The 27,983-nt window shown below is 38.8% G+C and overlaps 1 protein-coding gene across 45 annotated transcripts in view; it reads left to right on the forward strand.

Moving 5' to 3' along the window:
* PDE4DIP (phosphodiesterase 4D interacting protein) overlaps nt 1-27,983 on the forward strand; it is a 224,462-nt gene that overhangs the window by 132,344 nt on the left and 64,135 nt on the right. For 22 of the 45 annotated variants that reach the window (XR_010941031.1, XM_067727451.1, XM_067727453.1 and 19 more), the window contains exons 1-16: nt 92-1,928; nt 8,452-8,583; nt 9,309-9,428; nt 9,669-9,761; nt 9,897-10,109; nt 11,000-11,158; nt 12,041-12,154; nt 12,344-12,481; nt 13,198-13,377; nt 14,287-14,481; nt 16,866-17,033; nt 17,205-17,286; nt 20,856-20,947; nt 25,165-25,281; nt 25,675-25,812; nt 27,035-27,147. Coding sequence is in view for 44 of the 45 variants with exons in the window: in XM_067727451.1 (XP_067583552.1) it covers nt 804-1,928; nt 8,452-8,583; nt 9,309-9,428; nt 9,669-9,761; nt 9,897-10,109; nt 11,000-11,158; nt 12,041-12,154; nt 12,344-12,481; nt 13,198-13,377; nt 14,287-14,481; nt 16,866-17,033; nt 17,205-17,286; nt 20,856-20,947; nt 25,165-25,281; nt 25,675-25,812; nt 27,035-27,147 (3,179 nt within the window). In the remaining variant the exon portion in view is untranslated. Of the gene's footprint in view, nt 1-85; nt 1,929-8,451; nt 8,584-9,308; nt 9,429-9,668; nt 9,762-9,896; nt 10,110-10,999; nt 11,159-12,040; nt 12,155-12,343; nt 12,482-13,197; nt 13,378-14,286; nt 14,482-16,865; nt 17,034-17,204; nt 17,287-20,855; nt 20,948-25,164; nt 25,282-25,674; nt 25,813-27,034; nt 27,148-27,983 lie in introns of those variants that run through there. The other 23 variants (XM_067727491.1, XM_067727490.1, XM_067727485.1 and 20 more) reach the window with 4 other exon arrangements.

A 27,983-nucleotide genomic window follows, 5' to 3' on the forward strand; every position in this document is an offset into this window, starting at 1 on the left:
GTACCTAGTGGCGCTGCCAGGCTGCTCCATCCAGAGTACGTGGCACTACCCGTGGAGAGAGGGGGAGGGGATTCGGCTTTCTCCTCCCCAAGCAGAGCCTTGGGACATCCCGTAAGGGCGGAAGGGAGGATCCGTGAGGGAACTAGTGCGCTTTGGGGGTGAAATTTTAGCAGATAAAAGTGGCCTAGCAGAGGTCGGCATCCGTCCTGCTCTCCACTCCGGTACTCACTGCTAGCCAGGTCTGTGCTCTACCGCGAGCAGCACTAAGTCGTTTGGGGGCGAGGGGACGCGCTCGCCACCCCGCATGCGCAGAACGAGGAGCCGGCCTCCTGGACTACGGCTCCCAGAGGAGTTTGCCGGAGGCCGCAGGCGCCGAGCCTCTGGCGCCATCTTGAAATCTGATCCTCAATCTCTGAGTTTTTGCGTCAGCCGCGGGCGGCCGCTTGTGGACCGCGAACCCAGCCAGCTGAAAGGGAGGACATTGAGGACACCACGGCTGGTGGGAGAGACAGCTGGAAGAGACATGGCAGGTTCTCAGCGCGGCCTGCGCTGATGTCACTCAGCATCCCGCCCCCGAAGTGTTTCCTCGCCCGCCCCCTCCCCGAGGGGCGGGGCTGACCACTCTGGTACCCAGAGCCCGCGCGCGGGTGGCAGCGAAGCGCCTCTGCAGAGTGGGGACCCCATCGGGCTGTGCCATGCCGATCGGAGGCCACCGGGGCGGGAGACGGAACGCAACCAAGCGCTAGTGAGTGATCAACGAGCAGCAGCCGCATCAGGGAAGCTCGGCAACCGCAGGAGGGAAGATGAAGGAGATTTGCAGGATCTGTGCCCGGGAGCTGTGCGGAAACCAGCGGCGCTGGATCTTCCACACGGCATCCAAGCTCAACCTCCAGGTTCTGCTGTCGCACGTCCTGGGCAAGGATGTCTCCCGGGATGGCAAAGCTGAGTTTGCTTGCAGCAAGTGTGCTTTCATGCTTGATCGGATCTATAGATTCGACACCGTCATTGCCCGGATCGAAGCCCTTTCTATCGAGCGCTTGCAGAAGCTGCTGCTGGAGAAGGACCGCCTCAAGTTCTGCATTGCTAGCATGTATCGGAAGAATAACGATGACACTGGCGCGGAGACCAAGGCAGGGAATGGAACGGTTGACATTTCCGGCTTACCCGATGTAAGATACTCTGCACTGCTCCAAGAGGACTTTGCCTATTCAGGGTTTGAGTGCTGGGTAGAAAATGAGGATCAGACTCAGGAGCTACACAGCTGTCATGCTTCGGAAGGCCCCGGAAACCGACCCAGGAGATGCCGTGGTTGTGCAGCTTTGCGGGTTGCTGATTCAGACTATGAAGCCATTTGTAAGGTGCCTCGAAAAGTGGCAAAAAGTATCTCGTATGGCCCTTCTACCAGGTGGTCCACCAGCATTTGCACTGAAGAACCAGCATTGTCTGAGGTTGGGCCACCGGATTTACCAAGTGTGAAGGTACCCCCAGATGGAGAAAGCATGGAAGAAGGGACACCGGGATCCTCTGTGGAATCTTTGGATGCAAGTGTCCAGGCTAGTCCTCCACAGCAAAAGGAAGAGGAACCTGAGAGAAGTGCAAAGGAACTTGTAAAATGTGACTGTTGTTCAGATGAACAGGCCCCACAGCATATGTGTAACCACAAGCTGGAGCTAGCTCTTAGCATGATTAAAGGTCTTGATTATAAGCCCATCCAGAGCCCCCGAGGGAGCAAGCTTCCTATTCCAGTGAAATCCAGCCCACCTGGAACCAGGCCTGGCCATATCATGACAGATGGAGTTAGTTCTGGTTTCCTTAACAGGTCTTTGAAACCCCTTTACAAGACATCCGTGAGTTATCCCTTGGAGATTTCAGACCTCCAGGAGCTGTGGGATGATCTCTGTGAAGATTATTTGCCACTTCGGGTCCAGGTATACAAAATGGCTGCATAGTGCCTTTCTGATTGAAGTTAGCTGGCCTCAGGCTTCACATGATTTCTGTCTAGGTGAAGGTTAATAATATTCTAGACTTGAGGAAATTAATCATTGAGCCCATTTGTGTCCCCTTTAGTAAATGTGATTCATTCAAATAATTTGTTTTTCACAATCCTCTTTATAAGATTATCTGTTGGCTGTCCCATTAATTATCAAAATTGCACACCTTTTAAGACAAAAAGAGAAAGATTTCTAATTCACCTTTACCCTATAAAAAGCATTTAATCTTATTTCTGGCACTAGAACTCTTTCCTCTTACTTCCTTGTTCTATCCCCTACCCCCTTCTTTTTTTATTTTCATTTTTAGATATATGAATGTTTTTCCTATTCTGTAAGGGAGTTAGTTCTGCTACTTAGCCCTCCCTAGAGCATTAAGCCTTTCATCGCACGTGTGCCTCAAACTGATTAGAGCTTAGGGTAAAGGTTTGGGGAAAAACCTATTAATCCACCAAAGTATTGTAACATCTGGGCAATATTTAAAATAAATTAAGAGGTCATTTGAGGACTAACGATGACTCGCTCATAAAACAGACTTGGGCAGTCAAGTATCGTCATTTAAAATGTTAAGGCAAAAACTCTTTACAGCCAGTTTGTATACTGAGCTCTGTTTGAAGAAGTTTGATATTAAGTAGGGATTCATCCATTATCGGATGATAGGAGAGTTTTATCCATTGTACTCATGAATTTCTTAATGACTGGAAGATGACAGTTGATCTTAATCTGAGCTGTTCATGTCTGCCCAGTTGATTTCATACCAACCTTTTAAATTCAGCTACTAGTACAGGGACCTGACAGATGCTATTTTGTTTCTACAGCAACAGTAAATGCTAGGTTCAATTAATTTTGTGAAACATCTGGCATGTTCTACTTGGTACAGATTCTCTAGTGATACCATTACAAAGGTGGACAATCTAGAAGGCATTTTTGGAAAGCTTGCTACCAGTCAGCATCATCCGGGAAACTTAGAGTTTCTAAATGAAATTGTTGATTGTCACTTGAAATTTTTAAAAAATAGTTCTATTATGTATAATAGTTGCATCTCAATTAGAAAGAGGAAATGGGAGAAATATTTTTGAATTTGCACAAAATTGTCAGAAGTAGCATATATTAAAGTGTTACATAAAAATATGACTATCCAAAAGTTTAAAACGTGTTTTCGTTTGTATAAAATGTTTAGTATGCCTAACGCTTGTGTACTTTTCTTTTGCTTCCTTTTCTTTCATTGAGCTTCACAGCTAAATTTGGGCTTTACAATACAGTATTTCTGTGAGCAGACATAGATGTCACAAATTAAACATAGTGTTTTCATATTAGGATCTAAAAATAGTTTGGACAGGCTGGATGGGAAATAACCTTTTTTCCCCCCTTTCAAATATGGCCAATATTGTAGAAAGGTGAAGACTTAGAAAATTACAGGTAAAACAAGAGGAGTTTTTTCTCCATATTAAATTAAAAATACTCTCTTGGTGCCTGGGCTCAAAAAATTTTGGAGCTGGGAAGGAGCTTAAAGATCATCTCACGCAGTCTCTCAATTTAGAGGTATGGAAAGCTCATGGTTTAAATAACTTAGCCCAGGCAGAGCCAAAGATTGCTAACCATTCTCAGCCAAGACCTTTTTATTCTGTATATTAAACCACATTGTCTTATGTACATTGAATTAAATAAATACTTGTTTTAAGTGCAGGACCTTCTTTCTATACCCTAAGGATTGCAGGAGGATTCTTTAGGAATTCTGTGAAGAAATCTGGCATCCTAATGAGCATATTTAAAATATGGTAACTGTACCTTTAGGTCAAGTCCCTTTTCTTCACTAAATTTAGAATCAGAAAAATACAGACCTTTAACACAGCAGTGTTTGACCTTTCTGCTGTAACCTGGCTTACCGCCTTTACTGTTTGTAGAATAATAAAACATTGAGAGGAGGAAGAAAACATTCAGCTTGAAGAATCATGGCATTTGATTGTTGTGCTGTTTTCTCCAATAATTAAGAATGTGGAAGGAAATAGATTAATTGGGCTCAAAGTGTTTGTAGATAAAATGTATGTTTTGGATTCTGGATCTACTGTTTAAGTCTTGACTTTTAAGCACCTTAAGGCCTGTTGTGCTTTATGGCAAAAGCAGATCTAAGTGGGACAAAGGCAGACTGATTTTTGTCTGTTTCTGAACAAATGTGGATAGAATAGAAATAAGTGTAAATTGTTTTTGATAGTTCTCTTTTTAGTTTGTAGAAAGAAAAAATTGAAAGAAAAAACAATTTCCTTTAGCTAAATTCTGCTACAAATGTGAAGAAAAGCTCTTATCCTAAGAGCGAGATTGTTCTGTAAGGTCATTTTGATTCCTTTGTTTAATCTGGTTACTGTTAAATATCACCATCAGAATGCCTCCTGGTTGCTTTTCTTCTTTTTCTTTCTCTCTTTCCTTCTTTCTTTCTTATATTAAAGAAAAACTGCAACAGTGTAGTTCTCCTGCTTACTAATTTTCTGACTTTATGCAAACTGATTTATTTGCCTCCTACAGAATTTATGTCTGAAGACCCAAGGTTGTCAAATATCTAAAGAAAGGTTTGAAGCTTTATTCTAGCTGATAATTTCCTTCTTTATTGTCTGGCCCTGAACTACAATAGAAAAGCTGTCATAGAAGGGGTGTGGTCCCTTGGTAAACATTAATTCAGCTCTGGTTCACGTGCAGTTTTCTTTTCTATCTAAATTCAGAGAGTAAGAGACCTTTGCTTCAAGCCTTGCAATGCCAGAGTCTGCTCTTGTATGGCTATGATAAATTTATCCCTCTCTATAGCTTAGCTATGTAACCCAGATCAGGCCCTTTGGAAGGGGTAAGCATTAGATGCTGGTGAAAGATTAGGCCTTTAATTTTATGCTAGTTGATAGTTCTTGTGTATCCCCTATTGCTAACAATAGGATAGAAAATTATAGTAGTTTGAGCCCTGTGACTTTCTATTATGACTATGAAAGTGTCAAGAAAACTGCTGTTAATCCAGAAGATCTAAATAACTGCCTTTTAGCCTAAAGGTCTTATTTTATGCAACCTTAGGCCTGGAAGCAATTCTCTTTTCTGATGCTGAAAAGCATTTGTCCTGAGTCAAAAGCAACTGAATTTAAAATTATATTATGATTACAACATGATTTTAGTAACTGATAGCATGGAGATTAACACTGATTCAACCAAATCAAGTATTACTGATTTCAGGCTCTACAAAATCTTCGTAGGAGTGGTTGGTTTATGTACTTGATATTTCACAAGATTCATTATGAGCTGTTTACTCAGTGGGACTTTGCTAGGTACTCTTTTGGCAGACTTATCTGAAAGGAAATTTTTTTTTCCTGAGATTTAAAATAATAAAATATTATGAATAAAGAAGAAACAAACATCTTCTGGCCTTTAGGTCAATACATTACATTTACCAAATTAGGGGTTTCCTGTGATGATTCGTGCCAGGATGGGTTCAGATGAGATCCAGACTCATTATGTACTTTTCTGTGGCATCCTTTGGATTTAAAGTTGATGTTGAAATGCGTAAATTAAACATCTACATTTTTATCTATTTATCTGGTCTTTTTCTAAGAGAACCACTGAGAGATTAGAGCAATGGTCTGGGAATTAGGAGACAGGCCTATTTTTGTTAATTTGCTTTTGTTTTTATTGTTCTGTTTACTTTATTAAACAAAAACTTTTGGTCCGTACAATATTCCAGGCATTATGGTAGGCAATGGGTTTATAAAGATGAAAAGGAAGTTACCAACTTAACTGTATTTGGTTTAATTGGATTCTTTTCCTGATTTCCAGTGTAACTTTGGACAAATTACTTATCTAAGTCTCCATTTCCTCAAATGTAAGATAGGATTGGACCAGATGACTAATTTATAAAGTGTCCTTCACAGCTCTAAGATTCTTTGGTTTAAAGTGATTAAATATGACCATTTAAAACTTGAAGCTATTTAATTCTGCTTGTTATAGTTTAAATTTGAAAAATATCTTGTAATAGATGTTGTTGGAAATTTGTTTTACACCGAGGAAGTAAGAAGGCAAGTTTGGTAGAGAATGTTTTATCGTTAAATAAATGATAAAATTATTTATCAGTCAGAATTGTTGTAAATATCTATTAAAATAGTTACCTCTCCCATGGTGTGACATAATTCACATCGCTTCAGTGCAAGGCTCCCTGTTATACCCACAACAACAAATATCTCAATTTTTTCTAGGAGTCATTATCCTTGCTACTTTTCTCTTTCTCCCTGTCTCACCATCCAGTCCTGTTGACTCTACCTTCAAAACATATCCAAATCTATCCATTTCTCTCTCCCTCCATTACTACCACTATAATCCAAGCCACTATTATCTCTCCCCTGCAGCAGCCTCCTAGCTGGTCTTCCCATTCCTATTGGTGCTCCCAACAATCTATTCATCACAGAGCAGCTATTTAAAATTTAAATATGATTGATTACTTTTCCGTTAAAAACCCTGCAGTCCATTCTCATTTCAATGAGAATGAAATCCAGCTTCATTACCTCCGATGTAGGTTCTGTACACCAGATCTGGCCCCTCCCTGCCTTTCCACCTCATCGTGTATTACCATCCACTTTGCCCAGTATGCTCTAGCCCTGTGCTTTCCAGAAAGGCCGCCACTAGCCCTGTGTGCCTACTGAGCACTTGAAATGTGGCTAGTCCGAAATGAGATATGCTGTGAGTGTGAAGTATAACCTTAATTTTAAAGACTTATTATGGAAAGAATGTAAAGTATCTTGATAATTTCTATATTGAATACATGCTTATGATAATATTTTAGGTATAATATATTGGGTCAAAGAAAATGTTTTATTAAAATTAAGTTTACCTATTTATTTTTACTTTAGTCAATGAAGATACTAGAAAATTTTAAATTACATATGTGGCTCATACTATATTTCTCTTGGAAAGTGCTCCTCTAACCACGTAGGCTTTTCTCTTTCCCAGGGGCATATCTACCCGAGGTCTTTTCCGTTAGTTGATCCTCTGCCTGGATTATTCTTCTCAATAAGATTATTCTTATTTTGCAGAGCTGGTTCTTTGTCATGTAGATCTTAATTTAAACGCTGCCTGATAGAGACCTTCCACTCATCAACCACTTTAAAGTAACTTAACAACTTTGTCATGCTTTCCTATTTTATAGCATAGGGCTTGTCACTAGCTTATATTTAGTGTATTTCCTTGTTCTTTTATCATTTAGCTCCCCACTCCAAATCCCACAGTGCTTTGCATATTAGGGGGTACTTCATAGATGTTTTAAAAAATGATGAACAGCCCTGGAAGAATAGAAAAGATTTTTCTTCTGAAATCTTTATACTTCCAGTCAGTTGCTGTCAGGAAGGGGTTTAAGGTAAGCTGAAACCCCACTGCCTAGAAGGTGGTAATCAGAGCTTAAACGTGTGAGGTAAAGAAAAAATGAATATAGCTGCCTTTTTTCTCTTCCTAATGGATTTGTATTTTCCCTAATGGGAGTGCAGGAGAAAGGGAGGGGGGATAGGCAGGGAGAGAAGAGATGGAATTTAATGCCATAGTGAATTGCTAAAGTTTTATTTTTGTATCTTAGCTCATAATGAATATTAGGTACAGTTCAGTAAGTTTATCTTAGTCTGATCATCCCAAATATAAATAGATTTTTTTTCACCTGAATCTTTTGGGTGAATCGATATTCCTATAAAACATACCTCCTTCCCAGACCCTATGGATTTTAAAATTTATTTTAATTTTTGTTACTTTTTATTTTGAAATAATTTCAAAGTTAGAGAAGTCATAAGAGAAGTACAAAGAACTCACAGATTCACCAGTTGCTATATGTTGCTACATTTGCTTTATCACTCTCACTGTTTATAGACACATTTTTTTTTATTCCTGAGTTATTTGAGAATTAGTTGCAGATATTATGCATCTTTACGCTCAATAAGCATGTATTTCCTAAAGACAAGGACATCTCTTACATAACTACAGTACAATTACCAAAGTTAGGAAATTTAGTATTGATTAAATACTATTATCTAATATATGGTCCATATTTGAAATCTACCCATTTTTCCAATAATGTGAATAGGCATGTTGTAAGAAAGATAGTTGAACTATAACTTTTTCTCCCTTAGGGATGGTGTGAGTTTGACCTTTTGAATTCCCTGATTGAAAATAGGATAAAGCAAATATTTGGTCATCATAAGCATTTAAAAAAATCCTCTCTTCTTTTTAATCTCTGAATTACTTGCTTTAACTGAATAGAGAAAGAGAAAGGTGGGGAGGGGAGCTAGAGAGGAAGTGAATCAGTACTCAGAATGCGGAACAGGACTGGCTTCAGGAATTACTGATAAGCCATTCAGCAACGCTGGTTTTCTAAGTCTCTGGCAAAAGATGCCAAAGACATTTGAAGATAAACTTTATCGTTGGCTACGCTTAACTTAATCGTCTCACTGCTTCTTCCTAGCCCACGACCGAAGAGTTACTCAGACAACCAAAGCTGAATTCGGGTGAGACCGGTACAACTCAGCAGGCTGTATCTGATTCCCATTTGACAGAACTCCAGGAAAAAATCCAGCAAACAGAGGCCACCAACAAGGTATCGGAGATCACAGGGTTTTTTGAGAATGTGACTGGCTCTAGCTGGGTCTGCGTTAACCTCTCCGAGTAGGACCTGGGAGATGGGTACTGTGTATGCCTGGTGCTCTGTGGAATATATTCTTAAAAGTGTAGTTCTTTCCTGTATCTCTCATCAAGATTTTAGCCTGCTCTGCACAGATCAGAATTTCTGGTGCCTTTTAGGTCTGATAATAAAACATGAGTGCAGTTTTCAACTGTATAAGGCACTGAGACAAGAGGTTCATGCTTTTGATTTTGGTTTAACTTCTTACCCCTTTAGAGCCCATGGGTTTTAACATCTGCTTAGAAGAAAATTCCCACAATTTGGGATGCTGTGCTCCTGGCTTTGTGTACCCTTGTTGTGTCCTGTCCTGTAGTAGATAGCAGAAGCTCCTTGGTCTTCGTGTAAAAGGTCCACAGTGACTCATGAGGACAAGTACCCCCAGTATGGCTGCCGTCATAGAGAAAGCACAGTGCATGAGAATTGAAGCAATTGAGTATTAAAAGAAGTATTTCACAGTTCCTGCTACTTTCTCTTGCTGATTGACTTAGGACTTTAATGGTTATGCTATGTGGGGAAAAATTAATAAGGTAATATTCCCTAAGAAATCCTTTAAACCTAGATTTGAGGAAGAACTTCATGGTTGCATTTGAGGTTAAAGGAAATCATTGACCTACCAAACTGTTTTTCTTTGCTGAATTCAGATTCTTCAAGAAAAACTGAATGAAATGAGCTGTGAACTAAAGTCCGCCCAGGAGTCGTCTCAGAAGCAAGATGGTACAATTCAAAACCTCAAGGAAACTCTGAAAAGCAGGGAAAATGAGGTAAAATGTTTGACAGTCAAGGACCCATGAGGAAACAATTTTTCCCATCAAAGTAGACAAGTATTCTATAATTTGTTGAATTGGATATTGTCAGACTAACAGATCTTAGCCTAGAGAAACTGTAGTCTCATCTAAATTGGAATTTTGGAATAGTCCTGCTTCTAAAATCTGTACAGGCGAGATAACGGAATTTATATTTAGCTTGCTAACATTTTTGGTACTCCCTGTCTTTGTTTTCAGACCGAGGAGTTGTACCAGGTGATCGAAGGTCAAAATGACACAATGGTAAAGCTTCGAGAAATGCTGCACCAGAGTCAGCTTGGACAACTTCATGTATGTGAGGGTCACCTGGGACAGGAGGCATCACTTGAGGATGTGCCACTCGCAGCCACAGTGTTGATCTTGTTGTTCTTGTCGGCTGCTCAGTGCTTGCCCTCCTTGTGATGATGATTCTCACTCTCTTTTCAGAACTCAGAGGGTACTTCCCCAGCTCAGCAACAGGTGGCTCTGCTTGACCTTCAGAGCGCTTTATTCTGCAGCCAGCTTGAAATACAGAAGCTCCAGAGGGTGGTACGACAAAAAGAACGGCAGCTGGCTGATGCCAGACGATGTGTGCAATTTGTAGAGGCTGCAGCACAGGAGAGAGAACAGCAGAAAGAGGCTTCTTGGAAACATAACCAAGTAAATCATTAATCATTTTGTGGCACTGTGTAAATGCAGACTTTGCCCTGATGGTAACTTTTTATAAGGATAGCTTGTGTTGAACCCTTGAGTCACTTACTTAATCTAAGTAATTCAGCTCAACATTTGTTGCCCTTATACCATGTGCCAGGTATTGGGGCTGTGTTCTGGAAATACAAGGGTGAATATCACAGGCTCTATTCCTCTTAAGTTACTTGTAATATCGTATGAAAGACAGTCACGTAAACAGTATTTCAATGTGGTAAATACTGTAGAAGAGGCATATAGGGGTCCTGTAGGAATATATACAAGGGACCGGGGAAGGGAATCAGGAAAGCTTCACAAAGGAGGAGATATGTGAGATTATTCTTGAAGGGTGGGTAAGAGTCAGCGAGACAGAAAAGTGGGAAGAACAACCAAGTCAGAGGAATGGCGTGCACAATTAGTCATGTATGTTTTTTAAAATAAAACACATAATTCTTAAATGGTTTCTTGTTCGCTTAGAGCAAATGCCATCTTTTTTTTTTTTTTTTTTAAGATTTAAAAGGATAGGTAGGAATGTTGTATCCTTGAGCTTACTGTAAAGTAAAGGATCCAGGTTTATGGTAGAACAGAGTCCCACTTAGTACTTATATAGATGTATCATTTTTAAGCCAAAAATAAGTATTGAACTGTAATATCAAATTTACATCCTACGCCCATCCACGGTTCCCATGATTTCCCACATCATATTTGACTCATGTGTAGTAGTATCTCTCTAGTAATTTTAAGAATGGCACTTTTTGCTACTTTATTTTTTGTTCTCTGTGCTTTGAAAGTTTTAAGGCCTCCATATCTAATGACCATGTGAAAATTTTAGATTGTTTGAAAAGGGAATCTGTTTAATTCAGGAATTGCGAAAAGCCTTGCAGCAGCTACAAGGAGAATTGCAGAGTAAGGGCCAACAGCTTCATACCCTGGAGGCTGAAAAATACAATGAGATTCGCACCCAAGAGCAACACATCCAGCAGCTCAACCACAGTCTGAGTCACAAAGAGCAGCTGCTTCAGGTGAGTCCACAGAATGATTTCAAGTACAACTGGGTTCCTAGAGCTCGGGAATTGATGTTCATATCATCTCAAAACATTAGTCCACCTGTGTTGAGTACCTGCTACATGTAGAACATTAAGAGGTGGGAATCAGGAGGATTCAGAAGAAATAGAAAGTACAGTCCGTCAACCAAGATGCTAACCAGCAAGTGTAGGAAACAAGAAATATAGACCTGACACAGTTAAGCAATAAATATTCAGCAAATAGTTATTAAGCACCTCTGTGAGTTAGATACTAGGCTAGGTATGAGGAAAATGAAGAGAAGATATGTCCACTGCTCCCACTGAAGACCTCTGTATAGAAATTTCCAGAGTTATATAGATGATAAAATGAAAGTTATAGGAAAAAATGGAGCACCAAAGAAGAGACTGATCAGTTCTACCACCTACTCTAAGCTTTAGTCACACCAGATCCCTTATATTTCGCTGAGCATATGATTTTTTCATGGTATACATACGTTGTGCCAGTTTTTTTCTCTGATAGAGATACCCCACAGCCTCTTGGGAAACTCCTAGTCCTTTAAGACTCAGAGCAAATGTAACCTCTTTTGTGAGAACTTTAGTGACACCTTCAGGCAGAGTTAGGCAATGCAGCCCACGTTCCCCTAGTAGCTTGCTACATGCGTATATGTATACACCTGCGTATATGTATACACCTGCGTATATGTGATGCAGAATAGTTGACATTCTGTATGTCTGTCATCTCTGCTAAACTGTGTTCCCCTTGAGAGTGATCACATTTTGTTTTTTATCCCGAATCACTCACAAATTCCTTGACAAAGTGTGGAAATTCAGTTAATACTGAATAAATGAATAAAGGAAAATATTTTTTGGTCTCATTAGGAATTTCGGGAGCTCCTGCAGTATCGAAATAACTCGGACAAAACCCTTGAAGCAAATGAAATGTTGCTTGAGAAGCTTCGGCAAAGAATACAAGATAGAGATGTTGCTCTAGAGGTATGTACCATAATTTTGCTTATGATGCTGTGGATTATTTCATCCACAGGGGGACTTCAGAAATGTATTTACTTAATTTGCTGCTTTTGGGAGTTGGTTTTCCATTCCTTTATATTTGGAATCTTATTGAATAAGAGTGATCAGAATAGTGACTCTTGTGGAGCTTTGGGATGCTGACTTTGCTTGCAGCGGGCTATAGACGAGAAGTTCTCCAGTCTAGAAGAAAAAGAAAAAGAACTGCGTCAACTTTGTCTTGCCGTGAGAGAGCGAGATCATGACTTAGAGAGATTGCGCGGTATCCTCTCCTCCAATGAAGCTACCATGCAGGTAAGAGCAAAATCTGTCACGACTTGGTATCCCTCTCCCACTTGGATTCTAAACCTGAAACATCACCCCTTCCATCATTTTCTGAAAACCAGGATATTTGCTTTATTAAAAAATATATATACAAAAGCAAACAAAAATAGCAGTCATTAGTTCTGTCGTTATACATAAGGGAGTGAGAAGTTTTAGCACTTCTACTGTGAACTTTGTGGGAGAGGGCAGTGAATATGGATTTTTATACATAGTTCTAATTTAGTTCTAATCCTTGCTAATATTTATATACTTTTATATAAATGTTGCTCAGATGCAGCTATTATATTGTATTTTTCTCATTAATATTTCTTATTAACATGTCTGTGTACAGCCACAATCAGAACACTTGTTTTTCTTATTAATATTTACTCTGGGCTATTTTTGTATATTTATTTTAGAGCTTAAATATCTAACCATCTGACACTTCTTGAAGTTCTTCACTTCCTCCAAAGTACTTCATTTAACACATACATCATACTTATCTCTCTACAAACTAGATGAGAGTTTCTAAAAGCAACAAATAGACTAGTATGGCATTGTTAGATTAGATACTACGTTTTTTCCTTTTGGAAAAGAAATTGATAGATAACTTAGGAGATAATGTAAAGGTGGATCAGGTTTCCTGTTTATGCTGAGGAGTGTGGGGTGGCCCTTTGACTTAACGGCTGCTTTCTTTGTGACTGTAGTGTATGGAGAGTCTCCTGAGGGCCAAAGGCCTGGAAGTGGAACAGTTGTCTGCCAGCTGTCAAAACCTCCAATGGCTGAAAGAAGAAATGGAAACGAAATTTAGCCATTGGCAGAAGGAGCAAGAAAGTATCATTCAGCAGCTACAGACATCTCTGCATGACAGGAACAAAGAAGTGGAGGCAAGAATTTAGTTAACTTAAGGGCAGCTGGTTTAGTGATGCCATAATCTCAGTCTTGCATTAGGACTCTTGAGGTCTGAGAGGCCGGCGACCCAAGTCTTTAATTCCATCCTGTCTCTGGGCAGGTCACTGGTTTCACTGGGACTTCTTTTTCCTATACCTATAAACTCAAGGGGACAATTATCTTTCTCAAAGAAGTTATGTGAGAATTAATGAGATCTAGAAAATGTACCTACAATACAATAGCTAACCTTTGTTATGGTGCTCATGCTGCGTCATGCACTTTCTTAAGAGCTTAATGGATGTCAATTCATTGAATCCTCGCAAATCTATGAGGTACATACTATTATTCCTCTTTGACAGACAAGGAAACAGACTTCTGAAGTGAAGCAACTTGTCCAAAGTGACATAGCTAATAAGTGGCAGAGCCAGTGTGCACCCCAGGCGATCTGGCTCCACAGTTTTAACCCCCATGTATTACCTCCAGTGTAGAACTAGCAGCTTCATCACCGTGCTAATAAATGCAGTGCTTGTTATTTTTTTCAGCTGATCATTTCGTGTTCCCCCTATAAAGTCAAACGGGAGTAGATAAATGAGATAAATGAACCGAGTGCCCATTTATCCACACCTAACGTTATTATGTGCCCTGAGCATTATAGGGCAAGGACTTATTTTAGAAAACAATATGTAAGTTGCCATTCTAAGTATTTTTTTCTGTATTGTTAGTGTTCATTCACTGAGCATATATTGACAGTCTTTTATGTGCCAGGCCTATGCTGGATCTGCGGGAACAAAAATGAATAAAACATCATACTTGCTCTCTCTTCTATGATAGATTCTTTTAAGCCCTTTGATAGACAGTAGATGGAATTCTTTCCTCCAAAACTTACACTGTCTCTCCTGTATTAGGATCTTAGTGCAACATTGCTCTGCAAACTTGGACCAGGACAGAGTGAGATAGCTGAGGAGCTGTGCCAGCGTCTACAGCGAAAGGAAAGGATGCTGCAGGACCTTCTAAGTGATCGAAACAAACAAGTGGTGGAATATGAAATGGAGATTCAGGGCCTGCTTCAGTCCATGAGCAGCAGGGAGCAGGAGAGCCAAGTAAGGACTAATGCCCAGTCCAGAAGAGTACCACTTAGTGCGTTTATACTCCGCACTATAGGAAGCATTAGAACTTTATAAAGTGTAAAATTTACGTCATTTTACAGTCCATTCTGTTAGTTCTTCTCCTTCAGCCTATTAACTAGACTACAGTTTTACATCAGTCATCAGAGTATGAAATATTTCTAGAACACTTTGCATTTGGAGAGTACCTAAATAATACATGTCCCCACTCATTAAATTCATTATGTACATTTTCTTTTCCTTAATGTTCTGATAATTTTGACAGAAAGGAATATAGGGTTCTGGAGTGTTTTGATTTTGATTCTAAATGATCAAGACTTGAGTGATATTTTGTTTCTAGCCAGGGTATGGGAAAACTTATACTTTCCATATTTTCTCTTAATTCATGTAAAATCTGAGTTATTTTAAGAGAGAAAAAAAAGTTTGTGTTTTTTCAAAGGCCATGATGAGAATAAACAATCTCATAGTGATACGGCATATAGTAATTTCAAAATAATGGTACACAAATATTTCAAAAGTAAATTCTTAACTGACCCTCCTTTTCACGTATCTTTCTCCTAAAGGCTAGAGAAAGTCTAGTATAGTTGACTTGTGCTGCATTTCAGGGACCAGTCACTCAGAATTCTCCCTAGTCAGTTCTCAGAGGGAACTAGATTCTTATCATTTGCCTATGTTATTTGACAATAATATTCTCTAATGCTTCCTTATATTATGGGATGGTTATATTCCACTCATCCAATTCTTAGGCCCACTGCAGTAAATACACATTTTGTTAGATACATGCTGCCATGTGCTGCAGAAATTGCTTCTGGAATAGACCTAGCAAGATCATTGTGAATTATTTAAGTCTTTGGCAAGAGGCTAACAAGTCTTTGAGTTTTCTTTTTCACCCCTTTGTAATTTGAAAGAATTAGCCTTATAACACTTAATATACTGCTGGTAGTAAAATAATGGAATCTAGGAGATGCCTGAGATTACAAAAGATTTTCAGCGCAAGAAAAAGTGTAATGATTGTATTCTTCTAAATCTGCTTCTCGAATTTTATATGCAGAAAAATCCCTTGAATAGCTTTTTAAAAACGTAGCCTCAAGAATTTGCATTTCTTATAAGCTTCCAGGTGATGGTGATGCTGCTGGTCCATGAGCCACACTTGGAGGAGCAGTGCTAAAAGCAGCACTGCTAGAAAAAGAGTACCAAGCCAGATAGATCATATATAGGGCACAAGATGTCTTGTGTATTATTCACTCTGTTTCTTCTCATAATTTCACAGAGATTTTTATTAGGGCAAATTAATAATGTACTGTTACCTCTAAGATGGTTATGTCCAAATCCCTGAAGAGTCTGAATTTTACATACTAAAACTGGAAGGTTATTCTTTTATTTCCCTTAGAAGTTATGACAAGAGCTCAGCTTCTTATTTAAAATAGTAGTAATTCTCCCAGAGACAGTCGATGCTATAATATAGCTAATATATTCATCATCTTATACCCTCTTTTAGTCTTAGTTTATTATTTCTATGCAGACTTTGGTAGCATTTGTTTGTTCTAAATTTTTTCCTTATTGTACCATCATGTGTCTTAGAAAACTGTGGGATTTGAAATGAAATAAACTGGGTTTGGTGATTCTGAGGTTCAGATTCTCCTGATCATGTGGTCTGATAAAAATGTTTCTGTGTAATTGATTCATTCAATAAATAGGTCTCAAGTACCTGTGAATTGAGTGCCTACTATGTGCCAGACATTGTTCTGGGTGCTTGGGATTCAGCACTGAACAAAACATAGTACTTGCCCTTAGAAAACTTACATCCAGTTGGGGCAGGGCGGGGGTCTGGGGAGAGAGAGAGAGACAATAAATACATATATTGATTACTGGTAAGTGCATTGTAAAAAGAATTTAGCATGACGGGAGAATTAGGAGTAGAGATGAGATTGCTGTTTTAGATAGGAAACGCAGACTAGGCCAATCTGATAAAGTTGACATTTGGCAAAGACCTTAAGGGAGTGTACCAAACAAATGTTTGGGCAAAGACCATTCAGGCCAAAGGCACATGAGTAAAGAAAGACATGTTACCCAATTCAAACCAGAATCTTAATACCTTAGCCTGATAGTTCTAGCAGAACAAGTTTAGATTATTTTATCTGTAACAGATGTATTATATTCCGTTTTTCCAATAACTGTGCCTATGAGAGACTTTCTTTCCGCTCACTGACTATGGTTTTTCCTATAAAATAAAAGCAAGGAAACTTTCTTAGGGCCCCACTGGCTTTTCTTAAATGGTTGGCTTTTAACAATGACATCAGAACACAAATTTTTTTTTTATTAGAATATCTCTCTAATGTTATGTGTGATTTCCTTACTAGGCTGCTGCAGAAAAGATGGTACAGGCCCTAATGGAAAGAAATTCGGAATTACAGGCCCTGCGCCACTATTTAGGAGGGAAAGACTTCATGACGTCCCAGGCACTCATCTCTAACCAACCAGCTGAAGTTACCTCTGTCAGTCCCCATCTTGCAGAGCAGACTGATCAAGTAAGGACCATAGACTTGTATAGATGTTTATGCCAACTGCATTTTCTTTTTATATCTGAGGCATAAGTGTGATAATTTTAATATCAAGTTGTGCAAGAATGTTCCAAGTCCTTGTCATTGTGATCATGGTTCCTGTATCTTCCTAAATCCCCCGACTCTTCCAATTTTTAGGGTTCAGTGCCTATACCCTCCAGAGATGATAGCACTTCACTGACTGACAAAGGGGATACTAGCATACCCAGGTCTGCGTTAGGTAAGTATCAAATTTCATTTCACTCAGGAACCTCTGTCTTTCCATCCTGTAACTCTCTGTTAATAGGTTTGGCCAAGACTCTCTTTCTCTTCCTACCATAATGGAAAAAATAAGTTTGGATTCCACCGAAAGGCTGAAGACATGTGTCTTCTAGGGAGAACTGCCCTTGCCTTATTTTGAATTAAAAGTATTGCTCTGGCCACACGATTTGACTCAGAGAAACTGCATCCTAATTCTCTTTTTCAGTTAGCTTTGCAGGGATTCAGGAAGGCGGGAGGCAGGGTTTCCAAACCTGCACAGCAGGACCACAGGGCTGACGCTGTCTCCTGGGTACCTTAAGCAGGCTGAGGCTGCTCACTGTAAATTGACATAACCCACATGACAGTGTTGGGAGGGGTAGGCAGTGCCAAGCTCCGCTCCATCCAAGGGATGGTTATAGGCTTTGAACTCCCTAAAAACAACTGAGCAAAACTCAAATGGGTGCCTTAAAGTCTCTGACTTTCACAGACCAAAAGTTTGGGATCTAGGGAAGCATCAAAGAAACTATTATCCAGTGAGTTCCAAAAATAGGGGCTCACCATGGTTAGTGACTTGGTGATTATAGTGCTATGATAAGAAATGTTGTGGACTTGGAGAATTAACTTACGATTTTTTTAATGATTTTAAGAATGCATAAACTTTGTGTTATAGTGTAGGGTATTATGGAATTCATAGATAAGTTGTGCAAGTAGTCATTTTTTAGTGAGAAACTTTATGCTAGTTAAAGAGTAAAGGATGCTGGATTTGTTTAATTTACTCTGTAGTTACCTTTTTTTAAAAGCATCTTTCCCCAATTTTTTATTTTGCAAATTTCAAGCCTATAGAAAAGTGGCAAAAATAGTACAATGAATACCCATATACAGTTTTATTGAGATTCACCAATTGTTAACATTTTGCTACTTTTGCATTATTTCTTGCATGCACGCACACACAGATGTAATGTTTTTTTCTGAACCATTTAAAAATTACAGAAATCATTGACACTTTATCCCTAAATACTTCATTATGTACTTCCTAAGAACAAGGGCATTGTCTTCCATAACTACAATATAATTATCATGCTCAGGAAATTTAGCTTTAATACAGTCCTAGTATCTAATGTACAGTCTATATTCAGAGTTCCCATTGTCCCAATAATATTCTTGATAGCTGGTTGTTCTCTTCCCTCAGGGATCATGCATTGCACCTACTTGTCATGGTTCTTTAGTCTCTTTTAATCTAGAACAGTTTTCTAGGCTTTTTTGTCTTTTTTGACATGGGCTTTCTTTGTCAATTGAAGTATAGTTGATTTACAATGTTGTGTTAATTTCTGATGTACAGCAAATTGATTCAGTTTTTTATATATATGTATATATTCTTTACCATATTCTTTTACATTATGGGTTATTACAGGATATTGAATATAGTTCCCTGTGCTGTACAGTGGGACCTTGTTGTTTATCCCTTCTATATATAATAGTTTGCATCTGCTAACCCCAGCCTCCCAATCCAACCCTTCCCCCCACCCCCCCACCCCCCGACAACCACAAGTCTGTTCTCTGACATTGGCATTTTTTAAAACTCTGGGCCAGCTAATGGCCCTCAATTTGGCTCTGATTGTTTCCTCATGGTTAGATTCAAGTTAAACATCTTTGGCAAGAATACTACATGGATGATGTCTTTCTCAGTGCATCACATCAGGAGCACATGGTATCAGTTTGTGTTATGCTCGGTGATATTAAGTTTAGTTGTTTGGTTAAGGTTGTATCTGCCAGATGTCTCCACTCTGAAGGCTCATTTTCCCCTTTGTAATTAATAAGTGATCTGCCAGCAAATGCCTTGAGATGTTGGTAGTTCTGCTTTCCCACAGTCATTCACCCAGTGGTTTTAGCATCCTTTGAGCTTGTTGGAACTCACTATTTGGTAGTTTAAAAAAGAGATTTTCTATTTCTAAAATTCCTTCTTTGTTTAGTAGTGTGTATTCTTTTATAAAGAAGAGATGCCCTTTCCCTATTCTTCCTACTCCGTTTGTTTATATCAGTATGGAGTACTGGGTTCCTTTTTTAAAAAAAATCATTGTAGTATCCATTTCTGTCATTATTCCATTTGATAACCAAATTATCCCGGATTTGGCCAATTGGAGCCCCTTCAAGCTGTTCCTCTGTCCTTTCAGTATTTCCCCATCTGTTTTTGAGCACTTCCATACTTTCTGGCACAATAAGGTGTTCTGTGATTTTCTTTTACTTTGCCTACCTCCGCCCTGAAATTATCCATTACTTCAAGGAGCTCTCTGGTTCCTTTTAGTGGGTAATGGCATTTATATACTAGTATCTGGATATAAGATAGGTTCATAGCTGCAGGTATGTCATTTGCTTCTAGGCCCTTTTAAGTGAACAGAGCTAAGGATGTTTATATGTATATGTGTGAGCGTATGTGTGTGTGTGTGTGTGTGTGTGTGCGTGTGTGTGTATATACACATACACATATATATGTATGTGTATATACATACACGCACGCGCGCGCACACACACACGCACACACACACACACACACACACACACATATATATCTCCATTTGATACTGATTCCTCTAATTCCAGTTAAACAATACAAGTTCTTTCTTTCCGTTATTTTGTATTTGTATCTGCCTTCTCCCAACATTGAGAAACCTGGTTACCTGTAACATCACTATATTTATACATTTGCACAGTACACAAAAATAGTTTCAGAATGGCTACATGAATACCACTATCAACACTAAATCTATTAAATAATGTTTAAAATTTCTTTATAATTCTTTTTATCCTTAGAATATTTCCCACCAAGGGTGTACAGTTAGAATACTGAGTGCAAAAATTATTTGGATTAATTTTTTTTATTATCTTCTGGGTGGTTATCTTATCAATTTGCTATTTAGTTTTATTTATTTATGTTAGTATTCAGTGTTTGGCTTTTGCTTCCTCATTGTGGAACTAACTTTACACGTTAATAATAAAACATTAACGTGCTTCAAAGCTCAAAAATATAGAAAAGTGTACTCCGAAGTCCCATCTACTTCCCTGTCCTTTCTCTCCTATTTTTACTCATCCCCTGAAGACAACCAGTTTCATTTCTGAGGTACCCTTCCTGTGTTTCTTTTTGCAAAAATAAGCAGATCAATTCTATGTGTATATGTGATGTGTATGTGTATGTTCTTATTTCCCGTTTTCCTAATATAAAACATACTTCACTAGATGTATTCTTCTGTGCTCAGCTTGTTGTACTTAATATCTTGGATATCACTCCATATAAGTTCATTAAAGATATTCCTCATTCTTTTTTACGGCTATATATAGTATTTCACTGTGTGGATATACTATGCTTTATTCATTCTTTTATAGGCTTGTAGGTTGATTGCAGTATTTTGCTATTACAAATAATGCTGCAAAGAACAACCTGTGCATATGTGTTTTGTTGTTGTTGGGTTGTATCTTAAATTCCTTAGAAACAAGGCAGCAAAGATCACATTATGTTGATACTGATTATAACTAGCATTATGTATTCATTTTTAGGAGACTTGGATACAGTTGCAGGGCTGGAAAAAGAACTGAGTAATGCCAAAGAGGAACTTGAGCTCATGGCTAAAAAAGAAAGAGAAAGTCGGGTGAGTTTTCTTGTTAAGCCTAATTTCTTAATTCCTGTTTTTTTCAAAATACTTCATATTTAAAAGAGTAAAATTCTCCAAGTATAATATCTGGGTCCAAATGCAGGTTGAGCCCTTTTGCTTTCTGGAGAAAAATAGAAATCCCTTTATATACACATTTCTCACCAAGATGCTCTTGTTATTTATAATGAGGATCATTAAAACTTTTTAAGTGCTGAAAAAACACAGCTTTCTCTGCCCATTGCTAACTGGAATAAAATAATTACAAAGGACTTGTGAAAAAATGAAGTGCTACATAATTGCTCCTTAGAATTATGACATTAGAGCCATGAAATTAGTTTTAGAAACATGAAACAGGAGAAATTTGAGAAGGACCCACTTTTATTGAGTACTTGCTATATGCAGTGCACTGTACTGGATACTTAAATTAGCACTAATACTTACAGCTCTGCTAAGTAAGTCATATTGGCCCTATTTTATAGATGAAGAAGCTGAAACACTGTTTTAAAACCTGGAGGTGGGGAAGAGTTATATGGCTATAAAATGCTAAAGCTAAGATTTAAACTCAAGTCTTCTGTGACTCAGAACACTTCCTAAGAAGTCATTTCCTGGAGCAGATAATTTTTCCCATTCATATGTTCTATTTCTAGCAATAGAGGTTTCATCAATTTTCTTAGAAGAGGCCTCTCAGCCTTACAGGATCCCTTCCACTTCTTCTTCCCCATACAGCTAGTTGTTTGTACTATGATGTAGAAGAAGCATTAGGTCCACAGTATAGAGTTATAGACTAAAACTGAAAGCCTTTATGTTACTATGACCTCTGTTTTAGATCGGTCAGTGTCATGGGTTCCTAAATTAAGTTTACCTGGCTAGTCTGTATAGCTCCTCAGTTTTGTTCTACCTCTTTGTCATAGTTACATCTATAATATAAAACCTGCATTCATATTTGTGATGAAATTATCTTATTGTACCTCTAATTTCTCTTTTCATTACCATATTTCTCCTTACGGAGTTATATGAATCAAGTTTTGAGGAAGTGAAATTGTGTGGCATTTAAAAAATACTAGTTTAAAAAATCCCCTAGTTCCCCTCCTTTTTCTTGGTTCTGCCCTAGCCACTATCATGTCAGATAATTTAGTTTCCACATTCTGTTCTATTTATCTCACATATACTCAATTAAGAGTAATGTTACTTTTGGTTTTGTCCTGTTTTCAGGATCATAAAATTATAATTACTATAAATGAATATTTTGAAGAAAAATATTTAAAAGAAAAAAATCGGTATTTTGAGTGAGTTATATTTAGCTCTATTGCTTACGTCTGTATGTTCTTAATCAACTACAACTTCTCAATTCAATGCTATGTATTTTCATTATCATATTTCCTCTAATATTAGGTATTTACCAAAGCCATATAGATTTTCCCAGATTTTTCAACATTCCCCCTACCCCCCTGAGATAATAGTAGTGGTGGTAATAATAGTTATCATTCACTGATTGCCTTCTATATGCCATGCACTTTAATACATTTTCTCTATTCTCACATAACCCTGAAAAGTAGATATTATTCCCATTTTACAGTTGAAGAATCTGAAGCTCAGTTTAAATTGCCTTGTTCGGGAGATTATGCCAAGATGTAAGACCCGTGTCTATCTGACTGCAGACCTTTAGCTTGCTGCAATAATGTTTTTTCTTCATGTTTTCGTGTTTCTTCAATGGTGCAACTACCTCGATATAAAATGGCAGAGGTCTCTGAAGAGAGCAATTAAGAGCACCCCTTTTTCCATACCCAAGATCTGAACAAAATGAGAAATGAAATAAAATAGTGGCAGGTAGCTTGGTACTTTATCAACTGTATTACTGATAAAGGTTTACCTAGAGAATTTAATGCAAGAACCAAGTGGGCCTGCTGGCCAATCCCCAGAATTAGGTAGACTTATCTGCCCAGACAGGCAACGCTGGGCCTCAGCAGACCATTCTGCATGGTGGGGAAGAGCTTGCCTTTGGAGAAGCAGTGGCTTCCTACAGGCAGCTGTCTCCCAAGAAGAGGAAAGGTGGAACTAGGTCAAGCTTGCTTGGTTTATTCTTCCCCAGTCTACTGTTAAGTCCCTTTGCCTGCCCAGGGTTGAGTGAGTAAAGGGGTGGAGAGAGGTCAGGAGTTACAGTAACTGAGCTCCTTCAACAAGGAAGGAAATATGAGGAGAAGCATTTCCTCCTAATCTGCTGCAGTAGCCCAGAATCATCAAATACCCTTGTATAGTTATAAACCATCATAAGCCCACACAGTGATTTTATAAGCATTGATGGAGTTAGAAGATACACAAGTAGGACTTCCCTGGTGGCGCAGTGGTTAAGAATCCGTCTGCCAATGCAGGGGACACGGGTTCAAGCCCTGGTCCAGGAAGATCCCACATGCCGCAGAGCAACTAAGTCCGTGCGCCACAACTACTGAGCCTGTGCTCTAGAGCGCACGAGCCCAACTACTGAGCCCTCATGCCACAACTACTGAAGCCCGCGCACCTAGAGCCCATGCCCTGCAGCATGAGAAACCACCACAATGAGAAGCCTGCGCACCTCATTGAAGAGTAGCTCCTGCTCACCACAACTAGAGAAAGTGCGCACGCAGCAATGAAGACCCAACGCAGCCAAAAATAAAATAAATAAGTAAATTTATTAAAGAAAAAAAAAAGATACACAAGTAAAATTTTTGTTGCTTATAACTTACATTTTATATTACTTAAGGAAAAAGGTGCTGCTTCCTTTAGGAAGCTTGATTACACCTTAAACTAGCTGTGTGTCATCCATCTTCACTTGTCACAATTACTTTAAAAAAATTATCTCAAAATATTTCCTTGAAATGTTTACTTATAAATAACTTGCCATTACCATGAAGCATATAAGACATAGTCTGGTGGCTGTGACTCTACTTCCTTGAGTTTACTTTCTGGATCTACCACTTACTGGCTCTGATTCTGAACAAGTTCCTTAATTTCTCTCAGCCTCAGTCACCTCATCTGTAAATTGAGGAGTAGAAGAGTAGTTGTTCCGTAGGGTTGTTGGGAGGATTCACTCATTCTTTCATTCATCAGCTATATTGGTACCTTCTCTAAGCCAGGGCAAGTGGTGGGGATGAATAGGGAACAAAATCAACAAAGTCTCTGACCCTATGTAATTAATTCCTACTGGGGAGATTCAGACAACAAATAATACAATTACAGACTGTCATAAGCGATATGAGGGAAATAATAGAAAGTAACATGTATGGGACCGTTTGAGATAGAATGCTAGAGGAATGCTTCTCTGAGCAGATGCCGTGTAAGCTGGGACTCGAGGATGAGAAGGAGGCAACTCAGGAAGATATTTCAAGCAGAGGGAATAGTAGGTGCAAAGGCTCTGAGTCAAGAGAAAGTCTGGCATTCCTAGAACAGAAAAAGTCCAGTGTGCCTAGAAAACCATGAATGAGGTAGAAAATGGTTCATACTGAGGTTGAAAAAGTGGGCAGAAGCCAAGTCATTAGGTTTGTTAAAAGGATTAAATATATACAAAGTATTTTTTATAAGGCCTGGAACACAGTAATAAGCACCTAGTAAATGTTAGCAGCTGTGGAAATTATCATGATTTTTAGTGAAATTTGTCATAATCGAATATTTGGCTGTCATTTTCTGGTGAGGAGAGATGAAAGATACAACATTAAACGTTTAGGGCCTACAGTGTTAACTTTTGGTAGGACTTCTTCATAGGTGGTGGTGTGTTCTTCCATCAGGAGGTGTGTAATGTTTGGTGATCTCTTGTGATATTGATGATCGATGCCTCTATTAATTCATTAAGGCTTGCAAAAATGGAGATATTCTGTCTTTTTTTAATCTTTTAGCTGAAATACTTATGTAAAGAAAAACATCTATTCTCGCATCTGCTAATGGTAACCCATTTTTTAAAGTAGTATAATAAACTCATTAATTAAACAAATTTGGTATGTTTTGTAGTGCTAACAAAGATGGAGGATATCATTAAAACCACATTACAACTTCCCATGAAACACCTTTTAGTACTGCACAGTGCAGTTTATTGATCTGATCCAGTAACGCACTATTCACGTTCTAGTTTCTATTTGCACTACTGGCTGATAAGATATGGAAAAGCATTTGCTTCAACGTTAAAATGAAGTTGTGACACGTATTGTTTCCTCTACCCACTGACTTCAGGATTTCTTTCTCCACAGATGGAACTCTCCGCCCTGCAGTCCATGATGGCTGTGCAGGAGGAAGAGCTGCAGGTGCAGGCCGCTGATATGGAGTCCCTGACCAGGACAATACAGATTAAAGAAGACCTCATAAAGGTCTCTCAAAGCTTTTTAAAGACTATTGGAAATGATTACAGCTCAGAATACCTGTAGGGCATCTTCAGACAACACTTGGATACATTGAGTCTTCTTATGCACTGTTAGTTTGAGCCTCTTGATATTGACATATTCTCTCTGGTTTATGTCAGAGTTGCTAAGATTTCATAAAGAAGCTATTGTTACCGTCATACGGCTTATTAATATCCCACTTAAAGTATAGCAGACTATTTCAAGAGATTTGTTACTTTGTTCCTGTGCTGAATAGTGTTTTTATGACTTATGGGGTTGGCCAAAAAGTTCGTTTGGGTTTTTCCATAAGATCTTATGGAAAAACCCAAACTTTTTGGGCAACCCAATATTTTTATTACTATACTTGTTTTTGACTTTTAGGACCTGCAAATGCAGCTGGTTGATCCTGAAGACATACCAGCTATGGAACGCCTGACCCAAGAAGTCTTACTTCTTCGGGAAAAAGTTGCTTCAGTAGAATCACAGGGTCAGGAAACTTCCGGAAACCGAAGACAACAAGTAAGTTATTGAATTACAAACCTTATTTTTTACTGTGAGATAAACAATGAACAAGCCGTCAATCTCAATTACTTATGAAGGTGTCTGTTGATGGAATTTCATAGAAAATCTGTGCTCTAAAGTTCCCTGCCTTGGTCAGTAGCAGCCACAGATGCTGTTTTCTCATACGTGTAGTTCCTTTGTAACTGCTGCCCCATATGTGACCTCTCTTTAATGCCAAGCTTCTTAAAATGACCTGTTTGCCTGTACTCCTCCCTGTCTCCACTATCATCTCTCTCACTAACTACTCATCTCATTCCAAGCTAGCTTTTAAACTCTACCAGTTCACTTAAATAGATCTCTGCGGTTATGCACTATCGTAGCTCATCTTTGCACTTACTGTAGCTCACAATGACATGTGTCTGTGACTCATGAATGTCTTTTCCCCCCACTAGATAGTAAGCTTCTCCTTAGAACAGAGTCTGGCACATAGAAGGTGCCCAATAAATGTTTAATGAATGAATGAAGAGTACTAGTAAGTCCTGTTGTATGTTTCCCTCTTGCCCTTCCTTGCTTTCTCTCCCACTCCTTCTTCTTGGCCTCTTGCCTGTCCTTCTGGCTTCGCTCTCCTCTTTCTTCTTCTTACTCCCATATTTGAATTCTGCCTGATAGAGGTTTTTTTTTTTAATTAATTTATTTTATTTTATTTATTTTTGGCTGCGTTTGGTCTTCATTGCTGCGCACGGGCTTTCCCTAGTTGTGGCGAGCGAGGGCTACTCTTTGTTGTGGTGTGCAGGCTTCTCATTGTGGTGGTTTCTCTTGTTGCGGAGCACGGGCTCTGGGCGTGTGGGCTTCAGTAGTTGTGGCACGTGGGCTCAGTAGTTGTGGCCCGCGGGTTCTAGAGCGCAGGCTCAGTAGTTGTGGCTCACGGGCTTAGTTGCTCCACGGCAAGTGGGATCTTCCTGGACCAGGGCTTGAACCCGTGTCCCCTCCATTGGCAGGCGGATTCTTAACCACTGCACCCACCAGGGAAGCCCCCGATAGAGTTTTAAAGGTAAAAAAGGATAATATGGCATTGACTTGAAAACTGTAACATACTATATATAGAAAGGTTAAGTCAGTAATGAGATAGTGAGCTTTTTGAGTCATAGTTCATGCTAATACATTCTTTTGGTCTCTTTCTCAGGATTAACTGTGGCTTCCTGTCTCTATTTGCATGTTGCTTCTATTCTTTTTCCCTCAGTTGCTGCTGATGCTAGAAGGACTGGTAGATGAACGGAGTCGGCTCAATGAGGCCTTACAAGCAGAGAGACAGCTCTACAGCAGTCTTGTGAGGTTCCATGCCCATCCAGAGAGGTAAGAGAGTGACTGCACTGTTTTTCCTTTTATTCCTCATTAAGTGCAGATGCTTACAGTATACAAGGAGGGAGAAAAAGAAAATCATAACTGGGACTACCCGACTTGTCACTAGTTGTAGGGATTGCTCTGAGCCTCAGTGTCTACATCTTAAGTCAGGAGTAGCATCCATTTCATGTAGCTATTGCAAAGATCAAATGAGGAGACGTGTCAGGTGTCTAAAATAGTGCTTGCTTATAGTAAGCATTCATTGTGTGTTTCTTTCCTCTCTCTAATCCATGTCCTATTAAAGGCTGCTTCATTATAAGACTATAAAGGGCACTGATAGTCACTGAATATAACTGAAGAAGATATAATTGTTGTTATGGCTAATATTACCCCAGGATTACTCATAGCCATCATGATGAATCTATTTTCCTGTACCTCTTGATTTTTGGTCATGTATATTATATCCTTCTGGTTCATTTTATAGTCCCTTAATTATTTTTTCTTATTCTGCCTTCCCTCCTAGCCCCTTTCTCTCTTTCCTAATTTTTATTCTTTTACTATTCAGTTTTTTCTAATTTATTTTTGAGTTAAAAAATTTTTTTTCTTTCTCCTTCAAGAAAATGAAGGCAGAGGAAAGGTAAAATAGGACCATGTGTGTTACTTTATAAAGAATCTCTGCATCTTTGTGAACTGGATTCTTTTTCAGAGCACTGTCAGTTTTCAGTAACAAATGAGAAAACGAATATCTTCAGTAGCGACCCTACTTGGCTCAAGATCGATTCAGTTTGCATTTAGTTTTTACTGGGTTTTGGCTTTTCAGAAACTCACGCTTTTAGTTAAAAAATGAA

The sequence above is a fragment of the Pseudorca crassidens genome, chromosome 2, assembly GCF_039906515.1.
Source record: "Pseudorca crassidens isolate mPseCra1 chromosome 2, mPseCra1.hap1, whole genome shotgun sequence".
Taxonomy (NCBI): Eukaryota; Metazoa; Chordata; class Mammalia; order Artiodactyla; family Delphinidae; genus Pseudorca; species Pseudorca crassidens.